The 13,340-nt window shown below is 26.4% G+C and overlaps 1 protein-coding gene across 3 annotated transcripts in view; it reads left to right on the top strand.

The window, feature by feature from the left end:
• LOC107443117 (GATOR complex protein Iml1) overlaps nt 1–13,061 on the top strand; it is a 59,751-nt gene extending 46,690 nt beyond the window's left edge. For 2 of the 3 annotated variants that reach the window (XM_043043849.2, XM_043043847.2), the window contains 6 exons: nt 648–816; nt 2,143–2,333; nt 5,600–5,710; nt 7,309–7,419; nt 11,634–11,857; nt 12,824–13,061. In XM_043043849.2, the coding sequence (XP_042899783.1) occupies nt 648–816; nt 2,143–2,333; nt 5,600–5,710; nt 7,309–7,419; nt 11,634–11,840 (789 nt within the window). In that variant the 3' untranslated portion in view covers nt 11,841–11,857; nt 12,824–13,061. The remainder of the gene's footprint in view (nt 1–647; nt 817–2,142; nt 2,334–5,599; nt 5,711–7,308; nt 7,420–11,633; nt 11,858–12,823) is intronic. The other variant, XM_043043848.2, reaches the window with a different exon arrangement.
• The last annotated feature ends 279 nt before the right edge of the window (nt 13,062–13,340 follow it).

The raw sequence follows: 13,340 nt of genomic DNA, 5'->3' as shown, positions 1-13,340 counted from the left end.
AATATTGAAAAAATATTTATGGTTATATAAAGAAATAGTTAACTTTTTCAATGTCGTAATTTTAATGTTTGGGGGAACTATGTGAAAAAAATATGGATTTCAAAGATATTGAAAATGGATTTTAGAAATATTAAAAAATTGATTTAGAAAGTTTCATGTTGACATAACCTTAAAACTTGTGACAATTATGCATAACACGAAATTTTTTTATTTAATAAAGAAATTAATAGAATAAAAAAAAACAGCTTTATTCGAATAATGGTAAACTTTGTTTTTTTTTTATTTAAAAATATCTCAATAAAAATTTTAAAAAAATGCAAAAGAGAAAAAAAGAAAATTCAAATAAAAAATAATTTTTGTATTCAGCCTATTTAAAAGTAACAAATTTGAAGAAAGTAATATTTTATTGCAATTTTATTTCATGCGTCACTTCAGTTTATTTAGCTTTTATATTTTTATTTATTGTAGAAGATTTTAGTCCAGTTTTAATTTTAAAACCTTTAATTTGTTTTGTTATTGAAACTAATTGAAATTGGAGAAATAATACATTTTTACATACTTTTAAAAACTATGTTATTTCTTATTTATAAAGGAGAACATATTTTGAATTTTAAATGTTTTCACACTTAGACTTCTAATTACTCTAGGTTCAAAGCTGGGCTAGGAAATCGACTCAGTTTGGTTTGCAGCTGGTACCGATTCCCAGTGATCCCTTTGCTTTACCCTTTTCTGATGATTCTGATCCTTTAAGAGGACCCATATTCATACCATTAGATTTAAGTTGTTTTATTGACACATCTGTTCAAGCTCTTGATGGTGAGTATGATATTTTATACGAGCAATTTCCATTGTTTAATAATTTGTGAGAAAATAATTTCCATGCTTTTAGCTTTTGAAAGATATCTTTACTTAGATTACTGAAAAGCAGTTTTGAGTATTTTTCTAATACTTAAATACCAGTTTGTTTACCCTTTTATGTGTGTCATGAGAGACATGCCTTATGTCATATTTTGTTTCTTGTTTAAAATTATTGTCAATCCTTTTTTTTTATTTATAAACCTTTTATTTACTATATTGTTGAAAAATAACTAATTTGTGTCCTTATTAGTAATGATAAAAAAAATTCATGCAGTTCCATTCTCAGAGTTGCATTAAAAACAAATATTTCACATATTAATACCAGGAGCAAAATAGATTAATAGTTTTTTAAACCTGTTCATAAATTTCATTTTTGTAAAAGCAATTTTAAAAAAAAAATGCATAAAATTTGGTTGTTATGCAAACACATTTAAAGTTTTGGAAAGAATACATCCTTTTAAAGTACAAAAAACATTTTTAGAAACGATCAAAAACCTGAAAATTGCGAGTTTTGACCTAAATGGACAGCTGATTTTCCTTTTTAAACGAGTACTTAAAATTAATTTTATTTCACAATATTAAACTTCATAAGAAATCATTATTGTAAATTATAAGCAATCATAAATTGGTGAATTACCTATTATAAAATGCAAAATTGAATGAATTGATACTTCGATATCTTTTACATTATCTGGAAAGAGAATTACCTTTCTGCTGAAATTATCAATATACTGTAATTGAATAATATTCATGAAACGAATATTTCTTTTGAGGTATTTTCTAAATTTGTCTATTGAATAAAATTTTCTTATTATCATTTAAAAATTTTGTTTTTCGTGCTGATTTTATATTATATCCAAGTATAAAAAGTCTTGAGTTATGATCCAATTCACAAGTATCAATGTTTTACATTCTGTAACAGAGGTTTATAGGATTTACATAAAAATAGAAATGAACGATCTACGTATCAAATTTTAAGATACAACCAAAATTTTAGGTAAGAGAAAGTATAAAATTACTTTTGAGTCAAAGAATTATGTAATTGAATAAGTACATGTTTGTTTAATAAGCATTTATTTTTAAATTACAGAATTTAAATTTTGTGTATTTGAATTTCATTTCATTCTAATTTTGACTCCTATTCCTGTATTTTTTATTATATATTCTTATATTTTTCATGTATTTCCAATTCATATATTTTTGTCTTTAATTAATACTTCTTTTATTTTCATGTTTTTTTATATTTTTAGGCCCTTTTTCAACTTCAGTTTTTTTTTATTTCAGAGGAAGGTTTATTAAAATTACAAGAAAAAATTTTATGCAAATTTGGTTTCATTCCTTACCGGAACCCCACCAATCCTGCTAATCCATCTTCCTCTCCTCCTAGATATGTACATGTCAGTGGTAGCATGTTTGTTATGCTACCGATTCGGCGTAGAGAATGTAAAAAAAGCAATGGCAAAAACCTATTACGGGTAAGTTGAAACAAACTTAAGTATCACAAAAATTTGCGTAGGTAATTTTGCAATTGTAAAAAGGAAAATTGTACCTTTTCCACTAAATATTTAGACATATTGTTATCAAGAACATTCCTATTATTGCAGAATTATTTCTAAACTTTTTAGGTTTTTTAAATTTTCTTAAAAAAACTAAGTTTAAATATGTTTAAGTAGTTTATTTTAAGTGACATTTGTTTTCTCAACACTTTCACTATCAACATTTATGAATGTTGCACTGATACATTATATGAAAAAAAGAAGAATTATGTTTTTTTGCAGGGCTTGCCAAAACTCTAGCTTTTAAGAAGAAACTTAACTCACATTTGTTTAAAAAATTAATTTTACCATCGAAAATTTTTTTTCATTTAAATTTTGCGTGTATACTTATATACACTAAATATAGGAAAAAGATATAGTATATGCTAAAAACAATTATCGCTTTGTTATTACAAAAAATGTTAATAAAACAATAAAAATTAATTTTCCCTACATAAATTTTTATATATAAAATTTTAGCGCTTATAATATAAAATGTTTAACTCTTATTTTCTAAAAATTTCAAATATACAATTTAAAATTCTAATGAGCATATAGAAATTCTCATTAAATTAGAGACAATTCAGTTTTTTTTTCCAAAGTTTTATTGAAATTAATCATCTTAAGGTTAGAAAATATAGCAAATTTTTAATACTTCATTGCATACCCTTTTGCTTTTATGATTCTGAAGGAGCTCTGCTTTTGTAAAATGCTTTCTGCCCCAACTTTCCTTAGGAAGAATTCCCAAAGGTATTCTATTAGATTCAGGTCAGGTGATTGACTTGGCGAATTCAGAAATTTATCCTTAGCTGTAAACCAAATGGTCACAATTTTGGAGGTGTGATTAGGATCATTACCTTGTTGTGAACTTAAATGTTTTTATTAATATACTGAAATGTATTTATTAATATACTATACGTGAAATGTTTTTAAAAACATATTAATCCAAAGTCCCATAGATGTGTGCAAGGAAGCTACACCATTATGATGGAAAGCTTCCCAAACCATTTCCATGTTTTACTGTTGATAGTTGGTACCTGGGATCCATTCTGGTGCCTTTTGGACAATGAATAAAATGTCAATTATTACTTCCAAACAATTTGAATTCATCACTCCAAAGGACATTCTTCCTATCTTAAGTTGTCCATGCTTTTCACTCTTTTACAAAATTCAATTAAATTATCCTATTCTTTGTCCCGATGAGCCGACTTAGATAAAATGAAAAACTTTCTGTGAATGCAAAATCTAAATTAAAAAACTTTCTGCGTGCATTGATTAACTCTTGTAACTAGTTTCAATCCTCATTTTAGCGAAATTCGTTTGAAAATAACAGATGTTTTAAATACTGTTTAATTTTTATAGAACTCTATAGTGTTTCATTCCACAGGGATGAGTTTGGTAAAAAACAAAAACTGAAAATAGAAATCTGAAATAATTGAAAAAAGTACTTGAAATTTGAGCAAGCAAAAATATATGTATATGTAACAAGCATTTCTTCACAGAATGTTATCAACGTTTTAATAAAAATATGTGAGATTTCATTTCTTTTTTAAATTGTGTGAATATGAATCTCATTGTGTGACTTATAAATCACGGGAATACGAATCAGGATATTTAATTTAAAAAATCGCGTGAATATGATTACCTTTTGAATTCGAAAATACAAACTTTTTTTGGAGAGAAGGATTTTTTTTTAGTAATATTAAAAAAATTTCTGCTATGGTGACAAATTTACCGCGAACGGCGTTCGCATATTTATATACATGTCTGCGGTTGAAAGGTTTTTTACAGGATCCTGTGCATACAATCCATTTCATTCCAATGACATCGACATCTTATGGTGTGTTTACTCACTGTGAGTCCATGTTTGGTGGCCCTCTCCTAGCATATTTGATTAAAGCTCTTGTTTGAGTAAACAATCTTTAGAGTAACATGTCTTAATGTTACCTTTTTCTTAAGTCTCCTAATCTTAGAAGATTATGCATGATTTTTCCATTCTTTCACTTCTTTGCTATATGGCCAACAGTTAATTTTAGAATTCCATATTTGATCACGATAGCTGAATACGAAACTTTTTAATCAGTTTCTTTAATAATCAGGGTGCATAGCATTTTAAAAAAGTGCTTAAAGGTGATTATGTTCGATTTTAAAAGCCCTTAAAAGAGCTTTTTTCATTGGGTGTTTTTAAAAAGTGCTTTTTTCATTGGGTGTTTTTAAAAAGTGCTTAATTTTCATTTTTTCAAAATGATATATTTCTTCTTTACCATGTTGATTTTCGCCACGAATTATGCAAAAAGTGTGGTTTTCTCATTGTTCTATTCAACTTTTCGCAATTCATTCAACCACAATCTATTTCAGTGTACCATCGGTCCGTATCATATGAAAGTGCCAATTATTTTACTTTTCACTTTCGCAAATGGTTGTGACCATTTAATTTTAAAAAATTGTCTTTTAATGGTTTAGTAAAAAGAAAACATAATCAATTTATAAAAACTTAATTCAGTTGTATTAATAAAAACTATATATATTGTTATAAAGTTATCTTTTTTATATATAATTTAAAACGTGTGTATAGATTTGTATGTGTGCATATAATTGTAATCCTTTAGTATTTCTTCCATTGTGGTTAAATGTGTTTTAAAGTTTATTTTCATCATCGAATTAGTTATTAAAATTTTAATTGCTCCAACTTATTGTTCAGATGGTTGAAATCCAAAAATATATCCTTATAACTCGTGTCATTCTTTCCCCAATTTTTTAATTTTGCGCTTCAGTTTATTGTTTTTTTATTAATTTATAATACAAATAAATTACAATACTTAGCGGCAAAAGTTTTTCTTTCGGAAGGGTATTACTACCCGTACCTATTAAATACTATGTCTTACAGTATTTTTATTTTAAAATTTAATTGTCACAGAGTAATTGGAGTGCTAGAATTGAGTCATATTATTAATTTGCAAAAGTTAATTCCAAATAATTATAATCTTCTAGGTCAATAAGCATTCTATCACTTAATTTTAAATGTTGTGCTTTGCGAGTACTAGTTTTTGAAATTGGTAGTATTAAAAGCAACTGTACCTTCCGAAATTAAGAATTTAGGTTTTTATACTTTTGTTTGAATAATTCATGTTAAAATTAAAATTTTTTTTAAATAAATCAATCAGATATAAGGTTAATTAAGAATGTTTTTATTAAATATTTTTCAGGGTATAGACTTACATCAGATAAGTAGTCCACATGATGAATATATTACCCGTCATTTTAGTGGAGTGCAAAATAGAAGACTTTCTGCTATGAATGCAGAACATGATTCTAAGGTAAGCAGATTAGTTTTTTACAAATATATTAATTCTATGTTAGCCATTTTAAATTCCCATCAGTCACCAACAGCCCATTATGTAGCTCTAGTGTGACGTAAATAAAGTACCTACCTTAAATTCCCATCAAGTATCAAATTATTATGGAGAAATACTTTAATAAGAATATAACTTTAATTTGATAAATTTTCTAGAAAAATATTTTGTTGAATAAATTTTAAGTCATGTTATTCAGACTAATGGCAGTATATGTTATTACATATCTTCTGATGAAATTTGGTGGTATATTAATATGTAGTTAATGTATAATAACTTTATATTGTTCTAGTAAATCAGATTTTTTTTTTTGCTTAAGTTAAATTAAATAATGCAATATCATATTCATTATCTCATTTACAATTCTTTTACTTAAAGAATTTTTCTTCACTAAGTAACTCTTACAGAATACCTATGTTTCGAAATAATAACTTTTTTTTTAATAATCTGAATATTTCTTTATTGCTGCTACAGCTCTTACAATTTTTTATGATTTTCTCAAAGATTCTAATGATCATGATAATGTAATCCACTTTCATAAGTGTCATGTATTCAGTACAGTGTAGTCGCTTCTGATTTTTGTGATTTTGAATTTTATAACTTTTATAAAAACTGAGAATTTTTATTATTTTCATTCAGTTAATATTTCTTTTTTATCATTTTTAAATAAAATCTTTCAAATTTAGGTAGTTCATGCAATAATTTAAATTTAATTTGAAATATATTTTTTAATAATCTGTGTTTAATTTTAAATAAAATAATCTAAGTTACTGTCAATTAAGTGCATAATGGTGTCATTATTCTTTGATATTTAACCAGTGGATAAAAAAAAAAATCTCTCAAAATTTCTATCATTCTTTAAGTGGTATAAAACTTTATTTTTACTCTTCATCAAAGTTTACAAATTAAGATTAATTTCTTATGTAATTATTACAAATTAATTTTTTAAAATTATATCAATTGAAATAAATAAGTTATAATATGTATTTATGTTTGCTAATTTTCATATAATATCTAAATTAAGAACAGTACTTTAGTCTTAAAATATGCTGTTTTGAAATGTATCTAAATTGAAATGTACCTCTTTCCATAGCCATTAAATACTATAAAACTTACCAAATGTATTATATTTAATATTATAATATTAATTACTTATAATATTTAATGTTCTAAGCAAACATTCATTTAAATATAGCAGCATACTAAAATACTAATGTCTTTTAGCATTTTAAAATTTAATTATAACAGAGCAATCGTATTGGCTAGAATTCAATTATGTTTTAAATTCTTAAAACTTAATTCTCAACAATTATTATTTTCTGGCAAAAAGAAAAAACAATACTGTATTGCTTTATTTTGCTATGTGAGTAGTAGATTTTGATGTTGCAGTATTTAAAAAAAAACTCTTCTTCATCTAATTTTCGTCTTTCTGTTTGAATATTTTAATTACTTTACTTTTATGACTCTCAGTCATATAATATTGTTCTTTTTTAAATAAAAAATATAAAATTTCTGAAATTGATTTTAATGAAATTTCAATTGAATTGAATGAATAATTTCAGAGCTTAGACTTACATCAGATTAGTAGTCCACATGATGAATACATTACCCGTCATTTTAGTGGAGTGAAAAATAAAAGACATTCTGCAATGAATGCTGAAACGGATACTAAGGTAACTCTATTAATTTTACAAAGATATTTATATGCACATTCTAAGTTCTTATTTTGTAACAAATTACTGAAAATGAAGTCAAAGTGCTTAATAAAATATAATCTGCAAGTGGTGGCTAAAATGAATTATCTTAATAAGTAATCCTGCATATTTTTCTATCAAATCAAATTTTGATTGAAATGGTGCAATATCATATGACATGTCCAAATAATATAATATGAATTTGGATCTCATTCTTTAATCTTTCTTCATTGTGTAACGAATTCTTGATAGCTTATGTCTTGATAGGAGTAGTTTTTTTATAATCTGAATAAATACATTTAATACCCCGAAAAGTCCTTGAATTCTGCAATAAGATCCTTGAAAAGTTTTTGATTTTTTTGGGAGTAATTTTCTCTGAATAGTAGTAAAATGTACAAAAGAAAAGAAACTTCAACCGAAACGATTGTAATTTTGATTACTCTCACTACTTTTGCCATTTTTTTTTTTTTTTTTTTTTTTTTTTTTTTTTTTTTTTTTTTTTTTTTGCTGAAGAATAATTCAAGGTTGAGTCTGGAAGTCTGATCTGTAATTTTAGAAAAATTCCCATATACTTATTTACCCCTCTCTTGTGATTAGATTGCAAAATACTAGTAGTGTGTGGGAAAACCAATAGTGAAAAGAAAATATTGAATGAAACCATGTCTAGTATTAGCATTGTTTTAACCACATGCAGCATGCCATCCACTAATTTCGAAACATGAGGTTTTTTTAAACTTTTTATTTTATTTGCTATTGTGTGATAATATTAGTTTTCTCCAAATTGTAGAGAAGGGAAGAAGCTTGCTGAAATTCCAATATTTTTTCTTTTTCCAATCCTAAAAATCTGGTATTTTCTGATGTATGCAATATATAGTGCTACCAAATGTGAAATGGTAAAGAAATTTGCACCAGCACAATTCTCAAAAAGCTTTCATGAGTAAATTCTTGAAGGAGAATACATAATTTTTCCCTCCTACTTTTTTTTTTTTTTTTGCCAGATTATTGATCATTTTGATGTTAAAAAAGAAGTCAAAATCTTGAGTAAATAATTTCTGATTTTGTACATAGTTTTAGTTACCACTTGATATGCAGTGTTTCTTCAAATTTTAAATATAATCTTTGTGTTAACTTCATTTAATTTTTTTTATTGTGTATGTTCAGATTTTTATCTCTAACATGTCAAATTTATTCTGTGAATTATGAATCAAACATTTTGATTCGCATGAAAGTGATTTATGAATCTTGTATTGAAGATCTCATTAAAGTGATTTGTGAATCACTCAACAGGGTTTGCATTAAAATGCTTTGTGAATCATACAAAGTGATACACATTTAAGTGATTTCTAAATCATGCATCACAATTCTCATTCAAGTGATTTACGAATCACGCATTGGGATTCATGTTAGAAGGATTTAAGGATAACTGTTTGCGATTCTCATCAAAGTGATTTATGAATCTCATTTAGAGATTCTAATTTTAGTTACTTATTGAATCGCATTATGCATTGCAATGATTACCAGATTGGGCATCAATTTTTTCATATAAATGATTAGGAAACTGTGCGTTCAGTTTTGCATTAAAGTGATCAAAGAATCACTCAACGAGATTCGCATTGAAGTTGTTTGTGTATCACTTATCATGGTTTATGACTTGTTACTTTATGCATTATTCAAACTGTATCTTCTGCTATTCATATTGTTTCAATTTACGAAACCTATGTTGCATTTCAATTTGCTAGTCATGTTGTGATACATAATTTACGCAGATCTTAAATGCTTACTTCACATTTCATGTAATTTGATTTACATGTAACATATCGTGTTGTATATATATACAATATTAAAATTAGGCATAGTAAATTGTATTTACAAAATTTTGCGATTCGTGATCTATTTTAAAGAAAATAAATTTTCGAAATCTTAGTTTGTTATCTGACAAAATATTGTACTACAAAAGATTTTATTATGCCCAAAATATATTACTAATATTCTGAGGTAATAAAAAGATTGTAATTTTAAAATTGAAACAGATATGCTAATTATTATTTTTCGATTAATTCTAATATGCTTTCTTAAATTTCTCATGTAAAGTTTTACTATTACCAGTTTTTAAAAGTTGGCAAGTATGCTAATGTTAATTGGACATTTTTTGTTAATCATCAAACTGATTTAAAGCACAATGTACTATCAAACCATTTCCATTGGTTGCTGAGGGCTACACATATTAAAAAATTGCCTCAATGTAAAATTAGTAAACTTTATAAACGCTTCAATGTAATAAAATCTGTTTGACATGTATTTTAGCATTACTGAGTAAGTCCTTGAATTTGTTTTTTTAAAAATGAGTGGGTACCCTGATATATATATATATACACAAGAAAACACGAAGAAAGTTAAGAAAACCAATAAGTTTCATTTATTGCTCATAAGCTGCAAGTAAACAGAACTCATTAGATAAGTTCAAGATGAAGATAAAACAAAGAAAAATTATAGACATATTATGAAAAAAAGGGGGGGGAATAATAAGTAAACAAATAACATACAACAGCTTAAAAAAAAAGATGAAATTTTATTTAAAAAAACCAGAGAAAAAAAGAGATATCTTTTCATCAGCTCACCCGATTATATCCGCAAAAAAGAGAGAGGATATAATCGTGTGAACTTTTTTTTTCTGGTTTTTTTAAATAAAATTTCATCCTTTTTTTTTCTCCTTTTAAACTGCTGTATGTTATTTTTTTACTTATTATCCCCCCCCCCCTTTTCATAATATGTCTATAATTTTTCTTTGTTTTATCTTCATCTTGAACTTTTATATATACAGTGCCCGCCGCTAATAAAATCACCGGATAATAAAATCAGCCGCTTTATAAAATCAAATCGGCAAGAACCGAATCGTTACAATATTAATACATGTTAAAAACATCCTTTAATAAAATCAATGCCGCCGCTTTTTAAAATCAAAGGTGCAATATTTCAGCTTTTTTTGTTCTTATTTATAAAATATTATTTTTTCGAAGTTTAAAGATTTTTTTAGAAGAAGCAACAGTTACTCACAAACCTGTGAAACAGGTGTGGTTAGCACTTTCCTGTGATATACATAGTGAAAAAGAGTTAAGGAAAAATGTGGGTGGTAAGCGGCGAGTTCATAGAAATAAATTTATCAATGTTAATTCCTTGACTTGAATGAAGTTTGGAGAAACCTATCTCACTCAACAGGGGGTCGAATTCTTATCTTACTTTTTATTGAATGAACCATAGAAGGGAGAGAAGTTTCTTTTGTTATCTATCTTAACAGAGAACATGAATAGATTTCCAAAAACTGTCTGTGTGCATGTTCCATATTATTTTTAAGCCGTTTGAGTAAATTATAGTTAAAGTTAGAGCATATATCATTTTTAAGTTCGTTTGGTGTTAAATTTTATCAGCATGCCGAAAAGGAAGGATTTGAGTCTTAAAGATAAATTCGAAGTGTTGCAAAACTATGATAAGCTTCCTTAATGTAGTCAACGTGAAGCTTCAATGGAGATGGAGATGGGGCTCATAACTGTTTCGAAGAAATGATCAGCAATGAAGAAAATGAAATGGACGAGAATTTTTCACGTTACGTAGCTATTGACGATAACCTGCAAACATCAGGAGAAAAATCTGATTCTGAAATTGTTATAGACATCAAAAATTGCAAAGTTATTTCCCATCAAGAAATGGAGGAATCAGACTCAGAAGATGAAATAAACTCATCAGTGCCATCTTCAATGGAAGTCAGAAAAGCACTTAATGTATTGCGGCAAGCCTTAAAACAAAGAGGAGGAATATCGAAAACTATAAAAACTTCTATAAACTCTCAAATGATGTTGAAAAGTTAATTTTAAATACTGCAACTCAAGCAACCATTGATCGGTTTTTTGCAAAACTTTTGTAAATTTAATCTTATGTTGGGTTTTACTTTATTAAAATAATTAAATTAGCTAAAATAAAGCATTAATGTGGTCATTATTTCAAATTTAAAAGTGTGTGCATTTAGAATAGATCGTAAAAAAAAATTTTTTTTTCTTCAAATGTTGAATCGCCTCTTAATAAAATCAAAAGAGCATAAAACGAAAGTGATTTCAATAAACGGCGGGCACTGTATGTATATATATACATATATATGTGTGTGTGCTTTGGCTAAGATTGTTTTGAACCTTTAATTTTAGATTGGTTTCCTGTGGTCTTGGAACTATATGATCACAAAAAGGTGGAAAAACACTGGTACAGTTGATGAACACTTTATGAGAAAAGTAATGCATGACTTCAAGGCTTTTTGTGCTAATCACGATTCCCGCCTTGAAGATTTTTGGAAGTATTCAGAAATGTCTGATTTTAAAGAAGATTCTTCAATGGTTATGGATTTAGAGTCATGATACTATCATATCATTAGGTGAGTTGTGTTGTGCTTGCTAGCTAGCAATAGTAACTTAAAGTTTTAGCCATTTATAAATGCTATTAGTTGTATATATGAATAAAAATGTCTTAAAAAGATGTTTAAAAAACTTAAATAATGCAACTAAGTTAAGCTAATAATCATATCTAAAAGTTGTATATTAGAATTTATATATTTTCCTTTATGTTGTCCACTAAGCTTCTATGCTCATATAGAAAAATACACTTTCTATCTTATTATATATATGCATTATCGGGTCAAAATTATGCAGCATTACTACTATGACCATTAAAAAAATAGAGCATAAACAAATGGAGTTAGGCCCTTGTTTGTGATGGGGTTTCACCTTATTAGTTCCTAGATAAGGAAATACATATTAAATTGTTTTACCATTGAAGAAAATTTCCTGCTTTTGCAGTGCACAATGTAAACGTATGAATGTTAAAACTCACCTATTCATGTCTTCTCTATTTGTTGTAATAAATTGGACTTTTTAATTTATATAGTATTTTATCATGACCACCTTTTGTACATGATTTTAGAATCCTGATCAAAAATGCAGGAAAAAATTATAAACACTAAGGTTCGAAACTTATTATTTAAGTTTGAAAAAAACAAAAATGTCATTAAAATCAAATGAATCACTGTTGAAGAAGGAATGAACGAAAATGTCAAAACCTGTTTTGATTCCATCATGAGGAAACAAAAAAGGGTTGAAAGGAAATTATTTTAAAAGCACCAAATTTTCACGAGGCAAACAAATTAGTTTTGCTGTTTTTCATTCTAACTTCCTTATTTGTGATGTTTATTTATTTTTTTAAACTTCTTTCTTATTAATAAATTACACTTTATGTACATATTTTTGGCGGGAGTATTAGAAACATATATATTAAGAGTGATCACTATTGAACACTGTCTATACTCTTTTATGAGAAATATTAACTAGTACTTTTGTGTTCATAGATTCCAGCAAGTTGAGAAATTCCTAATCAAGTGGCTTTCCCAATATCGATATTGTGATATTATATGTTACTTATGTCATATTTTAATGTTATAATGTATGTGTACATAATTCTATTGACTTTTATTGTAAAGTTTTAACAATGCAAATTATTTTCATAATGTGTGCAGACTTAAAAATTATTGTAAATTTTTATACTTAGCCTGTAATTATTTTATTAATAAAGAGTTTTTAATAGATTGGATGATTTTTTATCAATCAATTAACGATAAGGTTTGATTTTGTAGGAATTATATATTAGTTTTAAATGACTGTAACTAATCCTATTATAAATGATGGGAATTAATTCTATGTTTATTAATAGTAAATCGTTAGTAACTAGGTCATTTGTACTGATAAAGCAAATACAAAGCAGCAAAGTTACAAACAAAAAAAAGAAGTTAGTATTATATAATGTTTGAACTTTCAAAGATAGATGAACATATTAAGTGTTGGGTCATGTACCAAAAAAGAATTACC

The sequence above is a fragment of the Parasteatoda tepidariorum genome, chromosome 7, assembly GCF_043381705.1.
Source record: "Parasteatoda tepidariorum isolate YZ-2023 chromosome 7, CAS_Ptep_4.0, whole genome shotgun sequence".
In the NCBI taxonomy this organism is placed as follows: Eukaryota; Metazoa; Arthropoda; class Arachnida; order Araneae; family Theridiidae; genus Parasteatoda; species Parasteatoda tepidariorum.
The sequence above is the reverse complement of the archived record's forward strand: the minus strand, read 5'-3'. Positions and strand labels throughout refer to the sequence as shown.